Source organism: Chamaea fasciata, unplaced genomic scaffold (assembly GCF_029207755.1).
Source record: "Chamaea fasciata isolate MVZ Bird 193981 ecotype frontalis unplaced genomic scaffold, bChaFas1.0.hap1 SCAF_20, whole genome shotgun sequence".
In the NCBI taxonomy this organism is placed as follows: Eukaryota; Metazoa; Chordata; class Aves; order Passeriformes; family Sylviidae; genus Chamaea; species Chamaea fasciata.
The window spans coordinates 1,563,918-1,588,978 of NW_027094105.1; the positions used below are offsets into that span (position 1 = coordinate 1,563,918).

At 46.8% G+C, this 25,061-nt stretch overlaps 1 protein-coding gene across 2 annotated transcripts in view; it reads left to right on the forward strand.

Annotated features, from left to right (window-relative positions):
* PNPLA7 (patatin like phospholipase domain containing 7) overlaps positions 1-25,061 on the forward strand; it is a 122,135-nt gene that overhangs the window by 31,402 nt on the left and 65,672 nt on the right. For both annotated transcript variants that reach the window (XM_066201055.1, XM_066201056.1), the window contains exons 18-20: positions 3,436-3,567; positions 5,000-5,123; positions 17,879-17,992. In XM_066201055.1, the coding sequence (XP_066057152.1) occupies positions 3,436-3,567; positions 5,000-5,123; positions 17,879-17,992 (370 nt within the window). The remainder of the gene's footprint in view (positions 1-3,435; positions 3,568-4,999; positions 5,124-17,878; positions 17,993-25,061) is intronic.

The following is a 25,061-nucleotide window of genomic DNA, read 5'->3' on the forward strand; positions in this document are numbered from 1 at the left end:
GAGGCTGTTTTGTGGTGCTCCCATGAGTAAATGGCTGTCTGTAGATTCAGAGTGCAAGAGCAGGGGTGGGACAAGCTGATGATGTGGTGAATCCAGGGCTAATTCCATGGTGTAATTCCATGGGATGTGCCTGCAGTGCTTTGGGAGCTGCTGCTCTCGGCGTGTGGTGCCCCCACAGCAGCTCCTGGAAAACGGGAATCAAGTTGTCATCAGGATCTCTTGAGGGAATAAATTCAGGATCTGTGCTACCAGTGGCTCGCTCACATTTTCTTCTTCCGTAAATTTCACAGTTTGGAGGCTAAATCATGTGCACGTGCCAGAGAAGCAAGAATGCTTTGATTTTTATTTGGTCTTGCCGGCTAAGCTGAAAATCCCATTGCAGCCACATCCCCAAGAATATTTGCAGAAGCTCCAGACTTTCACAGAAACTACTTGCCCCTTATTGTTGTCGTTGGTGAGCTTTCTAGTAAAGAATCCTCAAAGTCTCTTCAGAAACCTCTGTAGTACAGAGCTTTGGATTTTAGTTTTCCCAGTGCCAGGCATGTGCCAAACAGAAGAGCAAGGATTTAAATGCCCATGTGAGAGGAAGGAAACTGGGCTGATAGTGGGGAAAGAAACCCTCTTTTCTCCTGCATAAGGGTTGGTATCACCTTCTGTGTTAATTTTCATGTAGAAGCTGCATGGCACTGAGGGACATGGGAGAGCTCCACTGGAAGTAAAAGAAGCCTGTTAGTTTGCATTTGGAATGCATTAAGCATTAAGATATGTGTTGTGAGGGAGGAGAAGAGTAAATGGCTTTTATTGATGACAGCAGACAGCCTGTGTGGGAAGAGACTTTGAGGTCTGAATAAGCAAGTGGAGTAAAACCAGTGAGCTAAACCATCCAGGATTTTTTCGGGGCTTTATTTAACTTTTGAATCTGCTGAGAAGGGGGATAGCGCTGGGTGTTCTCCATGTGTCTGTTGGTGTCTTGGTCAGGGTGGTAGGATGGCATGGAAAAATGAGGACAAGAGAAGAGAGTCAGGAGAGAAAAGCTGTCCTGTTCTTTGGTAATAGTGTTTGCTGGCTGCATTTTGAAGTGTTCTAATTGTAAGAGCTGGTGTTCGGTTTAATTTACCTTGTAGCCATTCAATGCAGGGGTAGGAGTGGGGTGAGTTCAACATGAAGTAGGGATATGTGCCTGTGGATCTCTGCCTTTTCAATTTCAGGGCTTTTGGCTGAAATTATAGGCTTCATTATTGCAAAACTAGTAACTGGAGGTCTGGCTGAGGAGAGCAGTATGCGTGGAAAGCTCCACGTGTGCTGCCCTGTCCCACCGTCCCTGGCAGCTCTGGGGCTCTTGCTGCAGCAGTGGCACTAATGAAGGAGAGTGCTGATGTTGTAAAGGCTTCAGGGCGGTTTCTGTGCCACATCCAGGCAGTGCAGAGCTGCTTTTGTTGTCATGGTCTTGGATTGTGGATCTCTGCTTGGGCTTTCTCTGATTCTGCCAGGTTACAGTGGTCCACAAGAACTGTAAATCCACTTAAGAAACAAAGAGTGGCAGTGCTCCTTCCAGACCTTTCTCTCTTGCTGTGTTATTTAGGGGTGAGGTTAGATACAAAGCTGACATGATTTGTGCTCAGAGAGAACTCCCTCATAACAGGGTCTCCTAAGGAGATTTTCTTACCAATCTGGCACCTTCCTTGTGAAGGGAACATGGATGCAGAAAACTTCACAAGGAACCTCAGGAGTTTTCACCAGGCCCAGTGCTGGAGCTGCCCCTGGGTCAGGACAAGCCCCAGGATCAATCCAGGCTGGGCTGAGCAGAGGGAGCAGCCCTGGGAGAGGGACCTGGGGCTGCTGGGGGTGAGAGCTGGACCTGCCCCAGCCCTGAACCCCCTGCCCTGGGCTGAGCCCCAGCCTGGGCAGCAGGGGAGGGGGATTGTGCCCCTGTGCCCCTGTGCCCAGCTCAGACCCCACCTGCAGAGCTGCCCCAGCCCTGGGCCAGCACAGGAGGGACCTGGAGCTGCTGGAGAGATCCAGAGGAGGCCCCAGGGGGATCAGAGGGATGGAGCAGCTCTGCTGGGAGGAAAGGCTGGGAGAGCTGGGAGTGTTCACCTGGAGAGGAGAAGCTTTGGGGTGAGCTCAGTGTGGCCTTCCAGTGCCTGAAGGTACAGGAAGGATGGAGAAAGAAGATTTACAGGGACCTGGAGGGACAGGACACAGGGAATGGCTTCCCAGTGCCAGAGGGCAGGGCTGGATGGGATATTGGGCAGGAATTGTTCCCTGGGAGGGGGGGAGGCCCTGGCACAGGGTGCCCAGAGCAGCTGTGGCTGCCCCTTGGTTTCTGGCCAGGCTGGAAGGGGCTTGGAGCAGGTTGCTGCCGGTTGCTTGGGGCAAGCAGCAACTTGTCCATGAGCAGGTTTCATGCAGCTCCCTCACCTTTCTGTGTTCACCTCTCATGCTGGGGCTGCAGACACAAATCTACGTCTTTGTGAGTTGTTATTTCTCTTGTGAAATAACTTACTTTTTAGTAGTCTGCCCTTGGTGCTGCACAGAAATGGCAAAGATAAGCTGCCCTAACAGGTAGAACAACCTGACGTGTGTGATCCGTTCACCCCTGGGAGTGCTCCAGGAGGTATTTGAGTGCTCACTCCCACAGTGACAGGGTGAAGTGATCTTCAGTCTAAAAAGAACGAGAAATTAGACATTCCTGAGCAATTCCCAGGTGTCTGTGACAGTGATTTTTGCCAGGCCTCACAGTCAGCATGGAGTTTGAGGTTGTCCTGGCAGAACCTTCTCAGTTTCTCAGTTTGAGGAACATACTGAATTACACGGTGTCTTTATTATTAGAGACTTTTAAGCATGACTAAAAACATTCAGTGTGAGGATTGGGAGCTTTATTAGAAGATATTTCAGTTCTTTGAGGTCTTTGCAACAGGGAAAAGGGAGTATTTGAAATGCAGAGCAGGTGTTTTATTTTTAAGTGCATCAGACTTTCCATATAAAAAGATTCTGATGTGATATGTGGGGGAAACTGAGCACGAGCAAGAGACTGAGATGGGCAGAACAGCAGGGAGGAGAGATCTTGGGGACAGGATGAACATTTTCCTGAGTCATGAGACACCTGTGTGAGGGGGAAATGAGGAGGGTGGCTCATACACAAGAGCTCACATGGCTCCTGCCCATCCTGCTGCCCTGGGAGAAGGGAATTGGGCCAGACAGCAGGACTGGCATCCTGCCTCTAGGACAGTGCCAGCTCTGAGTGCCATTGAATTTGGGCTGGGTTGGAAACTGTGCGGCCCCGTGTTTTGTCAGAGTCCCTGGTGAGAGTGGTGGTGGCAGGAGTGGGATGTGGCCTGGGAATTACTGCCCAGCTGCCCTGGGATGTGGTGCCTGTGGGCAGCTGTCCCTGTTGTGGGGAGGTGGATCAAGAACACTTTCCTTTTCCCTCAGGATTATGCGGGAGCAGCCCAGTGTGGTGCTGGGGGTGGCCCACACTGTTGTGAAGAGAATGTCCCCCTTTGTCAGGCAAATTGACTTCGCCCTGGACTGGATGGAGGTCGAGGCTGGACGAGCTGTTTACAGGTGAGGTGTGGACAAAATTGTATATTTGTTGAAATTTCCCTATTTCATGAGCTGTGCTCCCTTGGGGATGTGTAAAATGAGAACCTCAGGCTGCATTTATCAAGCATTCCATAGGGTTTATTTGTTTGCCTATTTTGAGATTATTTTCTTTCTGCAGTACCTTCAACATTGCTTCAGTCTCTTGTCTCCACATGTTGCTGAATTGTTTTATACTGTTCCTCTTATCTTCTGTTGTCTTGGCTAGCTTTTTAAGTGATATAATTGATTAAGACGCAATTCCATGTTCTGGTGGTAGTTTCTGCATTGTTGAGGGCATGAAGATCTATTGCTCAGAGGTTTTCAGCCTTTCTGAAACAAACAGCAAAACTCAAAGGTAATTCAGTTAGGCTTATTCAGCAGTAAATTGAAAACAAGAATTTTGTGTTTAAGGGGCAAAATTTACCTTGGGAAAACTTAGTTTTATGGATATGTACTAGGATGCAATTGAGCTGTTATATGGTTGCTGCAGTGGTGGGAGAGTAACAGTCTCATTTAGAACATGATCTGTATAATTGTAATTTTTATAACCATACCTGCAGCACCAATGCCAATGGAAGTTTTGGATTACTCTGTGCATTAAAACGCTCCTAGCTGTCACTATCTTGTTAAAATCTTCTGGAATTCTTTGCATTTGTTTTAACTCCACCACCAGAAGCGTGGCATTCCCAGCAGCACTCCCAATTGTGCCAGTTGGGTATAGCAAAAAAAGTTCTTGGTAGACAAAGGTGTGTGCGCCAAATCTGGAGCCACTTGAGGGTCTTGCTCTTTGACCTGCAGAATTCCTCTGCACATCCACGTTGACCTTGCAAGGGGAACAAGCTCCTGAGTAACCAGCAATGAGCCTGTGCTGACCCCTTGGGCCTGCTCACACCCTGGTCATCCCCTTCCAGTCCTAACATGGAACCCCACGCTGGCCTGGGTTGGGAAGCACCATCCAGCTCATCCAGTGCCACCCCAGCCATGGGCAGGGACACCTTCCACTGTCCCAGGCTGCTCCAAGCCCTGTCCAGCCTGGCCTTGGACACTTCCAGGGATCCAGGGGCAGCCACAGCTTCTCTGGGCACCCTGTGTCGGGGCCTGCCCACCCTCCCAGGGAACAATTCCTTCCCAATATCCCATCTAAACCTACTCTTCTCAGTTTGAAGCCATTCCCCTTTGTCCCATCACTCCTTATTTCAGCTAAGTGTGCACAGCCTTAATTAAACATATTTCCAGTCACCTTTTAACAAATTCCTGCTCCGTTTCCCATTTGCTCATTAAGTGTCAATTAAACGCTTTCCTGCGTCTTCCAAACCAGGCGGGGAAAAATCACCAACGTACTCAAAACCTCCAGGTGCGTTTGCTGAGGCAGGGCCGCTTCCTCAACGCTGGCTGTTGGTTGTTCTCCCTGCAGGCAGGGTGACAAGTCTGACTGCACGTACATCGTGCTGAACGGCCGCCTGCGCTCCGTGCTGCGCATGGACGACGGCAAGAAGCACCTGACCGGGGAGTACGGCCGGGGAGACCTCATCGGAGTGGTGAGAGGGGCACAGGGCCCTGTCCAGCCGGGAAAACTGGGATTGACCCCACTCCAAACACACACAGTCCTGCTCCCATCCCTTGTTCATCTTCAGGCCTTCCGAAGTTAAAAGTGCGGAAAGCTCCCTTCTGCCTGAGAAGTTTTTATAGCGGTTGGTGAATGGGGTTCTTAGGCTTGGTGTGAAAAGAAAGATAAACCCAAAAAAAGGTCACTGCCAAACCAGCAGGTCCTGCCCAGTGCTCCTCTGTGCCGTGGGTTACTTTCCTCCCAGTGGGAGCAGTCTGTTAGATCAGGGCTGGAGGAATTGCAGGGTATGTGCACTCGCTGGGGGTTTGAATAAATTTAGTGCCACAGGAGAGGATTCAGTTTGGATGAGCCCCCCCCGGAACTGTCTAGTTCAACCTCCTCAGAGTTAGCAGAGCTGACTTCAGGGCTTTGTCAGGTTTTTCAGGGAGTGTGTAATTATTATAGATATTAAAGCAACTGTTCATTTCAAAATTGTAATATTTTTCCATGTTTAATTTCTCTCTTATGTTCGTTTTTTGTTTCTCAGACCTAGTTAACAGCAGAAATAGGAGTCATAAGTACGTGTGGCTTGTTTGATTTTTATATTTAAAATCAGAAGATTTCTGAAGTTCTGAGCTTGTTGTTCTGGCCTTTTCCTGCTTTCTGAGCTGAAAATCAAGCACTGAACATGTATCTGTTTATAGGCAGAATTAGCATAGCTCTGAAGCCACAAAACATGTGAATTGGGATTAGTTCTATGGGGAGAAATTCTTTTTTTATAGGAATGAAGGGGAAGGAGGAGTCCGAGGCTCCCCTTGGAGAGCTGATCCAAAATTTTGCCTGTGGAGTTCATGAGGCAGTTCTAGTGCTGTTCCCAGCAGAGACAGGGCTGGGCTGGGCTGGGCTGGGCTGCTGCTTGCCCCATATTTGATACTTCCACGTGCACAGTATTTCAGGATCTCTTCCCACACTCCGTGCTGCTCTGGCTGAGGGGTTGTGTTGGCTTGGGATTGTGTTTGGAGAAGCAGGTCCGTGCTGGAATGTGCTAAAGCACACCCACAAGTTTTGTTTGGTTTTTTCTTTCTTTGGGATACCTCATTAAAGGTAAAATGACATGGTTTGACAGGAACTAAAGCTGACATCTTTTGTGACTAACCACAGTGGTGTGAGGCCTTTTGGTGTGTGAAGAAGGGTTTGTCAGTTCTGTCACATCCAGGCATTTTCCTGCTTTCCTCTGCCTGTGGTGATCTGCAGCTTTTCACTGTCAAGCTCCTGGAGTTTTGCAGAGCTCCCAGGTTAAAAACAGATCTGTTCTAGTTTCTGAAAGCAATTTTGAGTGGCAGGGCAGCATATGGTGCCCAGAGGATGGGCAGGCCCTGGCACCAGGTGCCCAGAGCAGCTGTGGCTGCCCCTGGATCCCTGGCAGTGTCCCAGGCCAGGTTGGACACTGGAGCTTGGAGCAGCCTGGGATAGTGGAAGGTGTCCCTGCCCATGGCTGGGGTGGCACTGGATGGGCTTCAAGGTCTCTTCCCACCCAAGCTTTTTTACAATCCAGTGGTTCTATGAAATGGCCTAAACTCTACCTCCTGTGCAAGGACTGGTGCTGGTTTTTCCAGGCTGGCCCAAGTGTTTATCCAGGCAGGAAGGAGGAGGAGGAGGATTGCTGGGTGGACTGGGCTGTGTTTGCTGTAACAGTGCCTTGTTTGATGGTGAGTGCCCAGGCAGGGGTACAGAAATACCCATGCAGTTTGTGCCTAAAGCACAAGTCACTGTTTTGGATCCACGTTATGTCATGAATCACGTTGGAGACTTTAGTGACTCTGTGGACGTTGTCATCTCCTTCCTGCCCACAGCTCCCAGCCCCACTGACTCACTCTGCCATTTGTTGGAAGTGTCTCCATGCTCTGGCTGCCTTTTGCAAACATGGGGGAGGATCTGTGAAGAATGCCAGCATTATTTCAGAGGGCATTAGCAAAATGGTATTTTTGCTTTTAAGAAGTTTTGTTTATCCCCTTCTGTGGAATCTGTTATAAACCTTTAAAAACCTGCTGAAAGGTTGGGTTTTTTTCCCCTGACATTAACATAATTGGGGTTCTGGGGGCTTGCAGGGAATGAAAGCAGCAGTTGGTGTTGGTAATTGATTTTTTTGGTGAACTGGTGGCTTGATCCTCCCCGAATGCCTCTGAGACCCTCCCGTGTCACCAGTAATTGTGGGCACTAAGAAAACACGAGAGTCTGTAGTCACTGGCTTTTTGTTTACTGCCTCTGTGTCAGAATATTCAAAATGCCACGTGCCATTTGCATAAGAGATGAGGCTCTGCCATTTCTGCTTGCAGAAGCAGAGCAGTGCAAGATGAAGGGTTTCAGACAAGATGTTAATTTTTCAAGTGTGTGCGTGCACTCCCGAGGCTCAACTTGTGGCTCAAACTGTTTTGTTCCCTGCACTGACTCAATGGCATCTGTTCCTGAGGCCTGTCGATGCAGGGGGAGAAGAGCAGATTAGAAACTGAAGTTTCCTTCCCTGGGGAGTTCCTCGAAGAGTTGGCAAGGACAGTTCTGTCAGGGGGAAAAAGATCCTGACTCCCAGGGAGAGTTTTTGGAGGGACACCGACTCCTGTTGGCCCTGTTGGTGGGCAGCTCCAATCACTATCTGTTCAAATCAAGTCAAAACTCAAGTTGGAAACTTCCAAGTAATTTTTAAAGGATCTGTTAAATAATTCCCTCCCTGCTGAAATACAGTTGACAAAAGTCTTGCTTTCTAGAGACTGAGATTTGACAAATTTAGGGGAAATCTTCTAATTTGGTGATCCATTGCTATAGATGCACTTATGGAAAAATATTGAAATGTGAATTTTGTCTACCAGCTAAAGGGTCACTTTTCTTACCTTATCACTTCTGCCGTGCCCAGGTGACCCCAGAGGAGATCAGAGAAGACAGCTGTGTGTTGATGGAGTGAAAGAGCTTCTCTTCACCAAGCTACTTGTTTAAAATGCTTATCTTAGTCTCTCAGTTCTTTTTTTTGATGTTTTGGTTTTGATCTTGATTAACCACTGGAAATTGTAGTTCTTACTCTTGTTCTCTTGATCTTGTTAGCACTTTGTTGTGTGTGAGAGAGGATTCATTTTAATTTGATTTTTGTGCCCGTCAATAGCAGGTGCTGGCCCAGGCTCGGAGGTTCTGTTGTTTGTGGCAGTGCTGCTGAGACTGGGGCAATTGTCCCCTGGTTTATTCCCAGCTGCAGAGTAGGATGTCAGAGCACAGGGTCACAGCTCCAAGCATGTGTCGAGGGCGGGTGTTCTTTGCTTTTTGCACTCTTGGGAGGACAGCAGTGGGTGAGGAGAAGGTAACAAACCCATCAGAGCCATCCGTCAGAATAATCTGCTGCTGAATTGAAGTTGTTTGTGCACTGCCTGCATCCTTCAAACTGCTGCAGGTGATGGAACCTTCAATGCAATGAGGTTTTTATGCAAGGCCACACTTTGTCTTCATGGAGCTGTGAAGGATGGCTGTGGTTGGGGGGTGACTGAATGCCAGGCAGGTCTCAGGGGCCTCAGAGACAGCTGGAAACTCCAGATATTTTCCAGAGCTGGGCTTATAGGTTGTGTAGAGCTGGGTTTACTGGTAAACCCCTCCCAGGACACTGTTGAGTGCAGGGTCTGACCCAAAACTAGTCAGCTTTCAAAAATACCTGCTGAGGGGGGAAGCTGCAGCTATGTTTTGATTAGTTCAACACCTTTTCTGTTTCTCTTTAGCAACCAGAATGTCCCTCTTATCAGGAGGGCTACACACAGTGACTTCTGAGTACAGAAACTGAACAAGTGCAGAAAGGCATTTATGCCCTGACTCTTGTAACACAGGGATAAATTGCAGAAAAGAACCCTCAGCTGCCAGTGCTGCAGCACACCGGTCCTGCTGGGCAGGAAATCATGTTTTTCATTCTAGAAATAAGACATTTTAAATATTTTCAGATGTTAAGCTGTTCACCTAATTAAGACTGCTAAATGTCCATGGCTTTTTTTCTCTCTAAAACGTTGAAACTCAAGAAGAATCTGTAAATGGCTTATGATTTCCTCAGGGGATTGGAGCATTGTCCTTTGGAAATGTAACACTGTTAGAAATCTTTAATTGCTGTGTAATCCTCAGAGGAATCACACAAAGGGGAGTATCAGGATAACACTTGTCAGACTTTTGTTCTTCATCAGTATTAATGTTATCAGGCAGCTCCAAAGCCAGCTGAATGTCACTGCACCCTCCACATTAAGGCTGCTTTGCTCTGCCTTTTTGAAACATGTGATTTTTTTTTGCCAATTCTTTGCATTTTTGTGATTTTGTGAAACCATAGCTACTTCATTTGCTGAAGCTGTAAGATCCTACAAAGCTTTTTCAGGTGAATTCAGATTATTGCCACCTCAGGCACACTGTGCACAGACTGTAGCTGAGGGAATTGGAGGTGGATGAGGTTCAGGAGCAGAGTTGGATGACATGGCCCTGGAAGAGACTGTTCTCTTTTCCTCTTTTCCTCTCTCTCTTGGTAATATAAGACTAAAAATGATTATTTTCCTAGCAACATCTTAGGTGTGAACTCATATTTAAAACAACCAACAAAAGCAAAGCCAAAAAAATTCAAACCATCCATTGAAACCCCCAACCAACCAAGCCACAAACAGCAAATCCCCAGTGTTTGCCAGCCCCAAAGAGAGGCAGAGGAACCCCTGAGGAATGAGTTCACATTTGCACTAATTCACATTTCTGAATTAGTGTCAGAATGGAATGAGAAGCTGTGTCCTGATCCCCAAGCCATCTTGAGAGTTTTTTTGTTGAACTCAAATCACTGATCTGAGCCACCTGAGTGAACCTTGATTTCCTTCAAGGATCTTCCCTGAGTGAAGCTGCTGAGTGCTGTCTGTTTTTCATACTCTTTACAGCTACTTCTTGTTATCATCCACAGCAATTTCTCTTTTATTTTTATTGCGTCAAGTTCTAAACAGCTGCTTGAAGGTTGGAGACCACCCATGTCTGCGAATTTTTGTGGTGCAGCTCAGTGTTCTCCTGGCTATTTGGCAACACCACAGCACGGCTTTGACAGGATTTGGCATTAAATTATCTGGATTGGTGTTGTGGAGGAAAGTCATTTGGCTGTGGAGCTGCCTCAGGTATCACTGCAGAGTCCTTTGTGTGCCTGATGTCCTGGCCCACATTCTTTTTAGAAAGTATGAGGAGCTCTGATGACAGTGCTGGAAATTGTGACCTGCTGGGTTCCAGACAGGGGATTTCCTGCATTAGGCTGTCATTCTTTAAGATATTTTGTGTCTCCCTCCTGCTTCTGGCTGAACTCTCTTGTGATCATTCCAGCTCTCAGCTCACTCTTAATAGACCTCCTGATCCCCTGCAGGACAGTTTTTTACTTCCCTTGCTTCCTCCTCCTTTCTCCCTTCCATTTTTGAGGGATGCCACATGGAACTAGGCTGGCTGGGGAACAGCAAAGGCTAATATTACATCCACTTTAACCCTGGCAAAAGAAATTTTTGTTTTCCTAGATAGAACTTTTTTTTTTTTTTCCTTGGCAAGCATCATTAAATAAAAGCCACTGAGAGATTGAGAGAGATAACAGTGATCCTTGTCATCACCACCAGGATGCTTGGATGGCAGTGAGTGCTGGGAGCAGAGTCCAGTGGAGGTGACAGGAAGGGGTTTTGGGGGAAGAGTCAGCAGTGGAGGGTGGGGAAAGGTCCCTGATAAAGTTCCAGCCAGGTTTGGGACTCTTGTGTGAAGCCGAGTCAAAAGCAATTGGATCTCTCTGTTCTAAGAAATGTTTGAGCAGCTCATCACGGGTTGTTCTCTCTTCCTCTGTTCTGGAAGTTCAGGTACAATTCACCCAAAGAGGAACAGCCTGCCCAGGGCATTGCACTTGCAGATCCTCTTCCAACAGCCTGGAGAAATGTGATGGTTTTGGTGGGTGCTCGGTGTGGGTGTCTCAGGTGGCTTCTGACACGGCTTCTGATGGTGTTTTGACTGTAATGTTGGATTTAGGGCCGTGAAACATGTAGGAAACTTCAAATCTCCTCTACAGCCACACATATACAGGGAGTAAAACTTAAATACAGGAGGCTGGGCTTTTACCAGTTCCCTTCCTAGCTTTAATCTTCCTCTTTTTTGTCCCTTAATGACATTCACTGCTACAGCAGGACTGTCATTGCAGTGCTACAAAGTGCAGGCTCAGTCCTTTGGGGAGAACCTGTGGCATGACTCCATCTGCCCTAACTACAAAACGTAGCAAGCTCAGCCTTATTTCATTTTTGCCTGTATTTTAGATCCACTCTTGCATGTAGCCATGTATAGATACACAAGGCTTCCATGCACAAGTGTGTGTAAGCCTTTCCTGGTTTTTTAATAGGTTTATCTATTAAAAAAATGAGAGAGGGAGGTTTGGATTCTTCCTTGCACACAGCAGAAGGGCTGGATGTCCTCAGTCACGGGGTTAACTTGGCACACAGGAGATTGCAGAAGGTGGTTGGTAGAACAATTTTGAAGAGTACATGGTGTTCTGAGTTCATCCACTGGCACTGCTCCCGCAAATAGCATCGATTTGCAGTTTGTCTGGTTGCTCTTCCCACTCATTCACTGCTTCCAGCAGTGTCTCCTCTTTTGTCCTTTTCTGATACAAACAAGTTGATATATCAGGTCCTTCTGAGCTGGGGCTGGAGCAGACACTGTTGGGATGAGCATCCTCTGCTGCTCCAGGTGCAAATGAGCTGGAGAAGGGTCTGAGGGCAGTGTAATTAAGCCATAAAAATCAGTGTTCCACGTAGTGTTTGCTTGCCCTTTGTGTAACATTGGTGATGTTGCCTCACTGGCTTCAGTTGCAGCAGCAGCAGCGCCTGCCCTTGTCTGGACAAAGACAGTGACACGTGTGACAATCCACAGGTGGCTCTTCTGTGCTCTTCCTGTGCTGGTGTTGGCCTTGAGATACAGGTGTGCTACCTGTCAGCTGCCTCACTGCCTGTCCCTTCTCCAGAGCCTCCTGAACTAGCAGCAGATCTCAGTGTTGATGTTTGTTCTCCTTACCCCTCCTCAGGTGCGTGTCCTTTCATGCCTGTCCTTTGTGTCCCCCTCTGTGCTGCTTCCCAGGATCTCCTTGTAACTGGTGCTTTCACTTGTGTGCTCTCACACAAGGGCCAGAAGGAGGGTTCCCTTGGTGAGGAAAGATTGCTGCTTTTTGTGAGCTGGCAGCAAGGAAAAATCGATGGGAGAGGAAGAAATATGATGTGTGAGAGGATGACAGATTCTTGGTTGGAATAGTGGCCATAGTGAAGAGGAACTGAGGACAGTGTATTACAGAATGGATGGGAAGAGCCACTGGTGTAAATGTGCTCCTGGCTGGAGGCTGGGGGGAACAGGGCTCTGAACATTTGCACTGGACGTGTCTCTTCATGTACTAGATCTGCTTGAAATCTCACTTGAAAAGAAATAATCTCCACAAGAAACTACTTGGAAATAATCTGCATTTTTAGTGGCTGCTGACTGTGAGAAAAAGTGACCCAAACAGTTTGTTAAACTGAGGCTGAATTTGTCAGGAGAAACAACATTTTCCTACCAGCAAATCCACTGCCCTGCACCAGCCCCAGTTTGCTCTAGGAGATCTCAGAGATGCTGAAGCCTGAGCAGGAGACTAACTGTGCTCATCACACTGGGGCTGTGCACACACCAGAAGTTAAGCAAATAAAGTGATTTCTTGAATGCAACTCAGAAAGGAATTTGTACTTAGGGCAAGTGGCAGAGTATGTCACTTGCTGGTTTTCACTTCCTAACTGTGTAATTTGAAAAGCTGTAAAGAACTGTCAGGAATGACTGTTGGAAATAAAGTCAAAAGAGGTCATGAGAGTATAAATTGCTTTTCCCATCCCTATAAAAGATTTACAGCAACACTTTTCATAAAGAGCTTATAAGGAAAGGTTGTGAATCACGTGCGTTATATGGGATGGAGGCAGCAAAACCTGTTTTTGTCACTGTTTAACGGTGAACTAAGAGAAGGTGTGGAAATCATGGAATTCCAGACTGGTTTGGGTTTAAAAGGACCTTAAAGCTCATCCAGTTCCATCCCTCTGAGCACTTGATTGCTCAAAACCTCTCCCATTCAGAATTCACTGGAACAGTACAAAGAGCAGGTCTATTTTAGGGGTTTTTTTAGGGGGGTTGGGGTGTTTTTGTTTTGTAAATGTAGGAACAACAGAACCACAGCATTGCAGGAGGGCCCTCACCCATGGCCATATTGTGATTAGTTGCAAGAACCACAGAGTGTGTATCACTGGAAATGGTTCTTTGCTTTCTCACTCAAATTATTCCAGCATTTGAGACACTGTTCCTGTGCAATTCACCCAAATTAGAGGGAGTGGAAGTAAAGGCAGTGATGAATGACAGACTTCTGAGGGTGGGTGATAGAGGGGGATTTTGAGGATGAGGAGCCAAGGGGTCAACCTTGGAGCCAGGGGAGTGGTGAAGGGAACATTCAGCATTTTTGTAGGGCTGCTAAAATAAGGCACAGCAGGATTTCAAAGAGAGTTCCAAGTGAAATTAGCACTGCAGTGTGGGCTTGCTGAGTTTATTGCAGGACAGAAAACCAAACACCAGATAATGAGGTGGCAAAGAGAAGAGCAGCCAGTCCAGGCAGAGCAGAGAACGTGGTGGGCTCAGCAGTGAGGGAAAACCAGGAAAAGAGTCAGAAAATCCAGGAAAACCAGAGGATGCTTGGAGGGAGAGAGGAACAACAGCGATGGCAAATGCAGGAAACTGAAAGAGAAGCCCAGAAATGGGCAGTGAGGTGGAACATTTAGAGGCTTGTTAGGAAGGAGGAGGAGGAATGGATGTGACATGAGAGGAACAGAGATGTACAATTGCCTCGAGCAAGAAAAGGGTTGTGTTGGCTTGAGTTGGAGGAGAAGTGGGAAAGATTCCACTGGTTCTTGTTTGCACTGGAACAAATGCTGTGACTGTGTTTGTGCTGGTGTGGATGAGTGATGCTAATGGTAGTCTGGGAAGGAGCTCAAGAGGGAACCTTGGGTGATTATGAAACCAAATATATAAATAAACGCTCTCCCCAGTCAGGTTCAATAAGATCTGAAAGATAATAATGCTGTTTCTTGAAACATTTGGTTATTAATGTTATTGTGGAGGTGGTTTTGTGTTGTTTGCTGCAGCTGTAGTGGGTGATCAGAGTGTTAAATTTCCCTTTTTATGACCAAGGAGATAATTTAATACTATGGTCTTCTGATCACAAATGGATTTTGTTCATTTTGAAGTTCAAGCTGGATCTCTGAGTATTGTACTTTTACAAACCTGGAGAAAACAAGAAAACCTGTTCAAAAGGTTCACTGGGCAGAGGAGTCCAAGGATTTGAAAGTGGTTTAAGATAGAAATGATTTAAAATACTCAAATGTCATGAGACTTCTGTTTTTTCCTAAGCAAGAAGATAAATATCTGAATCTCTGAACAGTTGATATCTAACAAAAAAAAAAAAAAGTTTATTAAAAAAATACAAAGTAAAAAAGTGTTATTTTCAGGGAAGAACTGCAGCTCAGTGTTAGAATGTTTTTGATCTCCAAAAGGGACAGGAATAGTCAACACCAAATGGATTTGGCAGATTTCCATGTGCACGAAATGTAGAGCCGCTGCAGAGAAGGCTCTAAAACCACAGGGTATGAAGAGGGGAGAATGTGGTGAAAGTTGAGGATCATCCTGCAGATGATCCAAATGAGAGCCCTCACTCTTCATTGAAGAGAAAATATTTCATTAATTATTGAATCCCAGAATTATTTGGGTGAGAAGGGACCTTAAAGCCCATCCAGTTCCACCTCTGCCACGGGCAGGGACACCTTCCACTATCCCAGGCTGCTCCAAGCCCCATCCAACCTGGCCTTGGACACTGCCAGGGATCCAGGGGCAGCCACAGCTTCTCTGGGATAATTAATAAGTGAATAATGGGAATTATTAATAAATATAGAGATTGGGAACGCAGATGATTATACCCAAGGGGGAAGCACAGTTTGAATTGCCTTGTGTGCAGTGTGTGGGACCCAGATATTTTCCACCCCAGACTGGGGTGTGTTTAAATGAAAATATCAAATGCATCCATAATATTTGTATGTAAGAACAGTCCAAGATCCAATTTCTGTAATCACTTGGGAATTGCAGTCAGCACTTGCAGGGGTCTCTTGGGACTGGTGGTGTTGATATTTGAATGGCTCCTTGGGATGGAGGTTTGGAAAAGGTCTCCCTGTGCCCTCTGCTCTGTCAAAAAGACAAAGTTACACTTGGGAGCTAAAAAACCTTCCCTGAGGCTGTGTTTAAAGTTAAAATTTAATTGCCTTTTCTACAAATTTACAAATTTCATCTTTTCTGAAAGGCTCAGGAGCCCCTTGGAGCACAGTTGGTTTTATGCACTCATATATCACAGAAATTGTGGCAAAGACTCTCGGACAGTTTGAGCGTTTTTCTTCTTGATACAAATTAAACTCAGTCAGGAGGTGCCTGGCTGAGAGGAAAGGTTTTATTTTAACAGCTGAAACTCTTAACCTGCTTTCAGGAGGAGGAAGGTAAATTACAGAGCCAAGAACCTGTGATAAAAAGCTGGCAATAGGGGAGGGAGATAAAAGAAACCATCTTATACAGCCCTTTGGGGAGCCTTAAGAGGGTTTGTTTCTCCATAAATGTATGTGCAAAGATGATTCTTTTCTTTTGCCCTTCTATATAATTAGTTTAAAATGTGATGACAGAACAAAACATCCCTGGTACCTGAGTGAAAAAAACAAAGGCTGAGGCTTGCAAAATGCAGGTGCTTTAAATTTCCCTGTGCAGTGTTCCATGCAGAGCAGTTGGTGCTGGTGAAATTCAAGTTAATATTGGCAAGTTCATCTCAGTTTTCTGGATTCATGGCAAGTTTTTGAGCTCAGGATGTTCTGGTTGGCTGGATTATCCATTTTGTGAATGTGGAGCCTTCCAAGGAGGGATCTTGGTGGAAGTGGGGAAGTGGGATCACTGAGCTGTGTGTTTTGCACAAGGCATATTATTATTATTATTATTATTATTATTATTATTATTATTATTATTATTATTATTATTATTCTCTCTTCGTGTGTCTGAGCCCATAGTACTGTGAGGAATGAATTGCTTCTGTTGGAATTTGCTGTCAACATAAGCTTTGAAAAAAATCCTGGGAAAAAGCCCCAGAAATCAATCAAACAAATAAAACCATCAACTCCCCAACCTCTAAATAACTCAAACATCTCTAAGCTGATATATTATTTATTTCTTTTTCTAGTGGAAAATTAAAAATGCAAAGCCATGTTCACTTTGATTCAAAATGTGAGGAAATTGCAGTTAGGGAGGGATTTCTCTGTTTGTGTTTTAACCTCAGTAATTACAGCTGCTACAGCCACAGCTATTCTTTTGGAAATGGCTGATCTATGGGTTTTAAGCCAAATAAACGTTGTCTGCTGCTGGAACTCCCAGAATGGAGCACCAGGCTATTCCTAAGCAATTAAAGGTTGTAACTCCAGTGACACCACCTCTCTTGGCAGGATGAGTCCCTGGCCGTGGGAAGAGACTTTACCAGGGAATTTCTGCCTTTCCAAACAACCCAAGAGGCAGTGGCAGGTCTGGGGCAGCTGGGGATTGGGGCAGCAGCTGCATTTTGCTTCTTTTACCCCAGGTTGTTTTATATGCTGGCAGATTCTCTCCATAAAGGAGAAAAATCTCTGTATTAACTCTCTTTGTGTCGCCATCTTCTTTAAATTTCTGCTGTCAATAAAATAGATGTTTCTAGGTGAAATGATTGGGCACTGGTCAGGGAGGTGTGTTCCGGTGTAGATTTTCCTTGTCTGAGCTGTCTGGACACAACTGTGAGTGACTGCTCCAGGGGACCCTGCCTGAGCAGGGGGCTGGGACTGGATGTGCTCCAGTGCTCCCTTCCAGCCTGAGCCGTTCAGGCATTCCTGTTTACACAGCACAGGCAAACACGCACGTGTAAAAACAAATTAAAATAATGAGAAAGTAAAATATGAAAACAATGCTCGTTTTTGGCCCAAATGTGCTGATTTGTCCCTGGAATCTCAGGCTAGTTTGGGTTGGAAGGGACCTGCAGGCTCATCTTGTTGCCACCCCCTGTCATGGGCAGGGACACCTTTCACCACCCCAGGTTGCTCAAGGCCCACCCAGCCTGCTCTCACTCCTTTAATTTTTAGGAAGTCTCAGTTATTTCAAGGTCGGAATTCAGCTTGCAGAGGTAAAATGGAAGTTTCAGGGTGGCATTGAGGAAAGAGGGAGCAGTGGAGAAATAGGGTTTTCCTGGCTCTTGGATGGCTTGGTCACCATTAGCATTGAGGGGTGAAAAGCTCTCAGGGCTGTTGTGGTGCTGACTTCACCCTGCTTGTCCTGGCAGCTGTTGGAAGCAGCTCCTACAAAGCAGCTCAGACAAAACCTTTCCTCTGGGCGCTCTCTGGGGCTGTGTGTTCTGTTTCTGTGAGAAAGCGCGGCTGCCCCATGGCAGAGGGTGTTCCTGAGAGGTTTGGGGTGCAGAGATGGTTGTGGCAGCTGTGGTGCCCTGGGTGAGACCCCTGGGACAGGCAGGGCTCTGCTCCGGCTGTGTGGGAGCAGCGGCCGTTCTTGGGAACGGTTCAACCTCTTGCTGCTGGTGTTTGGTGTTTGTTCCAGGTTGGGAATTGTCCCTGATGCTGTGTCCCTGTGCTGTTGCAGGTGGAGGCCCTGACCCACCAGCCCAGAGCCACCACGGTGCACGCGGTGCGGGACTCGGAGCTGGCCAAGCTCCCGGAGGGAGCCCTGATCTCCATCAAACGCAAATTCCCCCAGGTAAGGGAATTAAAAGCATTTTCCTGTCTCTCTCAAGGGATGTCTGAGAGGCTCAGACTCCCCGTTAGCACCACATCCTCTGGGCTTTCTGTGTGATTGATGCACTCTGAGAAAACGTCGTGTGCTCCTTGTCTGCCTGAGCGGATCCATCCCAGACTTCCAGCAGCTTTCCTTGCTCTGGCCTCTAATCAATTGTAGCAGGATTTTATTGCAGGGCTGCCTTGTGTATTTGGGAGGAGTTCTGCTTAAATGCAGGATGTTAGCAAAGTGGAAATCACTTAGTGCTACTGATGGGAAATGGAAATTTGGCTTCTAAAATCCCTTTAAAAATGTTATTCCTTCCTCATCCTCCTGGGATTCAGAGTCCACCCTTGGTTCTTTGTACCTTTATTTCCAGAGCTTTGATATTTGGGGGTTGGTTTCCCTCTTCCTGCCATTTTAGGTTGTCAGTCCTGATTCTGGAACTGCCAGATCTGTCTGTGTCCTGAAGACTCTGATTGCTCCTTTTGAATCCATCAGCTCATCCATCTTCTTTAATTCACTTGACATTGTATCTCTCTCCTGCAAATTTGGAGACTGACGGACTTGAAATTTAATTCTTTTGTCCCTAAGTGCATCAGGGACATTATACTAAGCACTAAATCATTGCATTGGCCTTACAGGCAATTCTTTATTGCTGTAACTTCAAATTATTTCTGATTTTTTCATTTTGCTGTCTTGAAGACCTAGACTTTTTTTTTTAACCAGATTTCTTTAAAAAAATCCTTCAAATATAATAACCTAATTTAAATACTTGTATTCTCTTGCTTTCCTAGCACCTATAATAACTTTTTTTTAAAACTGTACAATATAAAGCTTCCGTTCAGGCACTTTCATAGTACCAAAACTGTGGAATTTTATCTTTGTTATTGCCAGGAGAATTTAATTATGGCGATAAGTGTTCAGAAGTTATGTCAGTGAAAAACAATCTTCCTGCTTTCCCTGTAAGGATTATTTTTGCTGAAGTGTTTCTGAACTTCTTTTGGGGATTATTAAGGCACTTCTGGTCCCTGGAGCTCACTTGAACAGACCTGTGAGTTTACTGCTCTCTATTTAGTGTGATTCCCTGCCCAGGTTCATGAACTGGGAGCTTGGTACAGAGCTCCCCGCAATCTGAGGGCATCCCAAACATGTGACATCCACTCTGGAGCTGCTGTCAACCATCACTGTCCTTATGACTGATCCAGGAGGGAGGGAATGACCCAGGGATTCAAACCCACCTTTCTGCTTGCGTAGTGGATGATTTTAAATGTAGCCACTATATACATAGACTGTAAATATCCGGTGTCACAGACTGGTTTGGGTTGGAAGGACCTTAACACTTAGCCTGTTCCACCCCCTGCCATGGGCAGGAACCTTCCCCTAGACCTGTTTGCTCCAAGCCCATCCAACCAGGCCTAAACACAGAGCAATGCCTTGAACACTGCTCTGCACTAAGGCTGGCTTCTAATTCTGCCTCTTTATCTGGGGCAGGGATTTATTTCAGTGTCTCTTTTCTCTCTCTTCCCTTTCTGCCAGCTGGCAGAGCTGTTTTCCCCTGAACAGTGATCTCTGTGGAGCTGTGAATCTCTTTGCTTTGCAGTTAAAATTGAGCTTGAGTGTTACATTTATAGCACAATTCAAAACATTTATTTGTAATAGAATTCAAATGTCTTCCCATGTCTAAAGAGTACAGCCCATCAGCCTCAAATTCCTGACCTTTTTCAGTATGGAATTTGTTTTCTCTAGACTTGCCTTTAGTCTGGCTAATTAGTTGCAATGAAACAAAATGCTAAAATAGACATTTTAAGGAAATGCGTTGCAACACAGGTTGTTAGAAAGACGCATTTGTGCTGCTGTTTGAGGTCTCCAAATTCTAAGTAGATGTTAAACTGGTATAAAAAAGTGAGAGCTTGCATTTTTTTCTTATGGGATTGTTTTAGAACCCCACTAGAAATAGAAAGAGGAACATAAGATAGGCTCTGTGTAGGTGATTTATGCAATTAATGCCTTCAGATTGTCTTAAAAACTTAAGGTAAAATATTTTAATATGATTTTAGAGTCCTTGTGTGTTCTCTTTTTTGTCTGTTAGGTCCATTATGGAATTGGGTTGAAAGGAGCTTTAAAGCCCTTCCAGTCCCACCCCTGCCATGGGCAGGGACACCTCCCACTGTCCCAGGCTGCTCCAGCCCCAGTGTCCAGCCTGGCCTTGGACACTTCCAGGGATCCAGGGGCAGCCACAGCTTCTCTGGGCACCCTGTGCCAGGGCCTGCCCACCCTCCCAGGGAACAATTCCTCCCCAATCTCCCATCCATCCCTGCCCTCTGGCAGTGGGAAGCCATTCCCCTGTGTCCTGTCCCTCCACGCCCTTATAAATCTTCTTTCTCCATCCTTCCTGTACCTCCAGGCCCTGCAAGGCCACACTGAGCTCACCCCAAAGCTTCTCCTCTCCAGGTGAACACTCCCAGCTCTCCCAGCCTTTCCTCCCAGCAGAGCTGCTCCATCCCTCTGATCCCCCTGGGGCCTCCTCTGGATCTCTCCAGCAGCTCCAGGTCCCTCCTGTGCTGGCCCAGGGCTGGGGCAGCTCTGCTGATACCCCACCTGTTGCCCAGGCTGCTTTGGATGCAGGTAAGAGAGGAAGGACAGAAGTAAGAGAGAATTGAAGTGATGGAGCAAAACTACAGAGTAGAAATTTGGAAGACAACTAGAACAGCCAAAGAAAACGTGGAAGGATTTTACTGGAGAGAAGTGTTTGAGCTGGAAACTGATAAATGTTGTGCAGAGGACAGGGGCTGGTTCACTTTATCAGAAAAAGAATCCAGGCATTAGAAGATCAAAAGCTGCCCATGCCTGGATAGTGTCACACAGTTGCAAAAAAGCCCTAAATGATCCTAACAGAATGCTTTTTGCAGTGAAGAAATCCTGACATTCTCCTTGATGTTGGAAAAGCTTCAGCACCAGCCTGTGGCAGCACATCTGAAGGCAGAGGGAGACCAAAGGAAGAGAGTCTGGAGGACAAGGAGTCATCTGAGTGCTGGTTAGAAATACTGACCTATAAAGAGAAAAAGCCTGTAGAAGGTTAAGGGAAGACATGGTAGCTATTTTCAGATGTATAAAGTTGTCTTGTGCTAGAAAGGGCAGATGCTGCTCACCATACTGGAACAGAGGAACTGGGACTGAACTGAAATGGCAGCAGTTGCAGTGAGAAAAAGCTCATTCTACGCTCCAGAAAGACTAAAAGATTGTTACTTGTTTTTATAACCTCTTCTAAAAGGATCAGTGGAGTAATGCTTAGCAGAGGGATGAACCAAATGAATTCTCTCTGTCCTGTTTTCTTGGCTGTTATTCTAGGAGAGTGATTTATACACAGGGTTTATGATGTTGTTTTCCCCATTCAAGCAGAAGTAATAAAGTAATGAAGGGATAGCAGGTGCAATAGTTCTGAAATAATTGACTGGGTAGCAAGAGCTGGCTGGTGATTCAGCAGAGTGGTGGAGGTTTCCCTCTGCAAAGCAGAAAAACACAGGGTAGAAAGCAGCTCTGCCTCTGTCAGCTCCATGCTCCAGCACTGCCTGGTGAGGGTAAGTTGGCATGAGCCTCACTTGGTGAATAATATCAAACAGTGGTGCTGGACCCCTGAGTCAGGTGAAATCCTCTCTTAATTCAAGGGAGAACTGGATTTTTTTGGTGTTCCTCTTGGCAGCTTCTGCAGAGCCTGAATAATGTGTGTGTGTTAACAGCCAAAAACTGGGCAATTCCTGACCTTGGGTTTCCCTCTCAGTTTGTTACCCTTGGGCTTTACAGAACCAAGGAACCACAGGGCATCCTGAGCTGGAGGGACCTAGAGGGATCACCCAGTCCAGCCCCTGTCCCTGCACAGATCCCCCAACAATCCCAGCCTGGGCATCCCTGGCAGCGCTGTCCAAAGGCTCCTGGAGCTCTGGCAGCCTCGGGGCCGTGCCCATTCCCTGGGGAGCCTGGGCAGTGCCCAGCACCCTCTGGGGGAAGAACCTTTCCCTGCTCTGCAGCCTGAGCCTGCCCTGGCCCAGCTCCAGCCCTGCCCTCAGATCCTGTCACTGTCACAGGGAGCAGGGATTGGAGCTGCCCCCTCATGAGGAGGCTCCAGACAGTTCCTATGAAGGGTGAAAAACCCTTTATTTTAGGAGTTAGTGGGAGGACTCCATCCTGCAGACTCTTCCCCAGCCATGCTGTGTTTGTAGGTGATCCAGGAAGGGTTCCAACTCTGGAATGCATTGTAAGAAAACATTACCTGGTGCGTAAGAAAATTGTAGGACGTGGGTGGTGTTTGCCAGTGAGAACTGTGTGAAATGAGGGAAATCGTGCTCTGTTAGTCCAGGCAGTAATTCCAGTTCCTTGAGCTGCAGTGCACAATCTGGAGAAGTGGAATGGCTGATCCTTGGGGGAGGTCCATCTCAGTGCCTTCTGTTTTGTGTCCTGGACAGCTGCTTTGGTCCTGGGAGAGACAGGAGCTGATCTGCTGGGATCTTCCAAGTGACCCACCATAGCTCAGGTTATTCTGAGGGCTGAAACAGATGGGTGAGTGTGGGGAGCCTGACCTCAGTTATAAATAACAGCCAAAACTTCAGATTATGTGCCCAGAAACAACAGACGTTGCTTTCTAGATCCTGCTCAGTCTGCAGAAGTCAAGCTTACATCATCTGGCTTCTCAGGAAAGCGTCTCAACCTTGATCCACTCTGGATGTGGCATCCTAGACATTCCCAATGGAAAGTGGTCCGTGGTGCCAAACAATGGTTTTGTCCACCCTGGTGCCCCCAGCTCTCCAGCACAGCGCTCAGGGCTCTCTGCCAGCCAGAGCCTTTGCTCCCTGACACCCTCTGTGCTCATTCCTGGTGCCGTTCGAAGCTCTCCAGCCTTGCAGGAGTGGAAAGGAATTGATTCTTTCTATTTTCGTCCCTGCCTTCAGTTCTGGAAAGTAGGACAGGGAACCAGCTCACGATTCCTGGCACCGCAAAGCAGTGTCGAGGCAGCAGCGAGAGCACAAAAATCTGTGAGCAGATCACAGAGATGTTCCGACGTTGCTGCAGAGCTGGGATCACATTTCCTAGATTAGCTTTGCCTCTCCTGAGCTGAGTTAGTTTTTAGAATTCTAACTTGAAATTTAGGCCTGCTGGTTGCTGATGGAAATGGCGCTGAGAATCTGCTTGGGAGCTGTGGGGGCTGAACTGTGAGACAACCTTTGGCGTGCTGGAAACGTGTGCTGAGAAATAGAAAGAGGTTTTCTGCATCTTTCTTTTAATTCTCCGAGTCTGCCCTTGGGGTTTATATTCAGAACCTGTCATCCATCTCCAAGTGGAGTTCTGCTGCCTTTCTTTATATGAGTATTTGAACCAGAGCCTCTCTGAAGTGGCTGGAGCCCTCCCCAGGGTTATCTGCCTCACAAAGTGAGCTCTGTAATGTGCCTTCTTTTCCAACTGCTGCCCACAGGAACGGGGCAGATTGTGCGTCATGCCTTAAGCTTGATGTGGCACTGGGGAATAGGTCAGGAGAGGCTGTGCTTCTGGATTTTTCTGTATCTGTTCTCCTGGTCCATTCCACTAAGTGTTACTCAACTGTAAGAGGAGTGGATGTGAAAAGGAGAGAAGGAATTCAGTGGGAACACCGTGGTCACTGAGTGAGGCTGGCAGGAGGGGGGATTTAATCAGCACCGATGCCAGAATGACATTTTTCTTAAAGACGTGATTGATCCCAAGTGTTAGAAGTTCAAACAGGCCCAGGATAAAGCTTCAGTTCCTCTGTGGGCTTCAGCAGCGTTGAAAAGGTGCCAGGAATTGTTGTGAGGAAGCGTTGAGGATTTGCTTTGTCACGGCGCTGATCAAACATCAGAAGTTTCAATCGGAGACCCCTTGCTAAGCTCCAATTCCAGGACAAGTGTTTTTCTGATCTGGGGCGATGTGAAGATTCAGTAACACCCTGGTTTTATTCAAGCTGAGGATCTAATTTACCTCTCCTCTTCCCTTGTCCCTTAGAAAAAGCCCTTAAAAAGCTGGTCAAGGATAATCTCAGCTCCTGGAAAGAACTCCCCAGAAGCTGTTCTGTGGATTTGTGTGGGTAAAATGGCTCTTTGCACTATTTTACTCCAATTGTTCTTATTTTGTAGAACAGAAAACCCTTGGCAGGCCTGTTTTTCATGGCAGCTCATCCATCGGGTCTTTGTGTGGCACAAAACCCTTTTACAGGACTTTTAACTAAATCGCACCTGGATGTGAAGCTTGGCAGTCCCCTGCTGTGAAGGCACCAGTAGATTGTTATTGAACATATTTAATTTCTCTCTGGTGACCAATGTGTCAGCGAGGTTTAGGTTAAAATGAGGGAAAGGTTCTTCCCCCAGAGGGTGCTGGGCACTGCCCAGGCTCCCCAGGGAATGGGCACGGCCCCGAGGCTGCCAGAGCTCCAGGAGCCTTTGGACAGCGCTGCCAGGGATGCCCAGGGTGGGATTGTTGGGGGGTCTGGGCAGGGACAGGGGCTGGACTGGGTGATCCCTCTGGGTCTCTCCAGCTCAGGAGGTTCTTAGAGTATTCTGTGATTGCAATTTGGGGGTGACCTGTTAGGTGACTGAAATTTTAAAAGCTGAACTAGGAAGTATTTTACTTGGACACTTCAGAGACACTGGAGAGTCCACAGCTCACCTCCGAGGTTCCTTGTTCCCTGCAGCATCCTGGTGTGCTGGGTCTGGATGGTGGTGGAGGATCCAAAGAGGAAAACCCCATTCAGCTTTGTAGGGCTGCACACATCCCTTGGTTGTGCAGAACTGACAGGGTCATGTCAGGTTCATTCCTTCAGCCAAGGCTGCTTTCCTGGCCCAGGAACCTGCAGGAGACAATGGGGAGCCTTCCTGAGGCCTGGCTCTAGGCCTCCTTGCACAGGAGCTTTGATTTAAAATCACAGACAGTGGAAGCTGAACCCTGGTGCAGGGTGGGGCTGAGGTGATGAATGTATCTGATAGTTTGGGGTTTGTATGTTTTGTTCTTACATGTGCTTTTATGTATTTTTTCTGTTGTAACTAAAAGG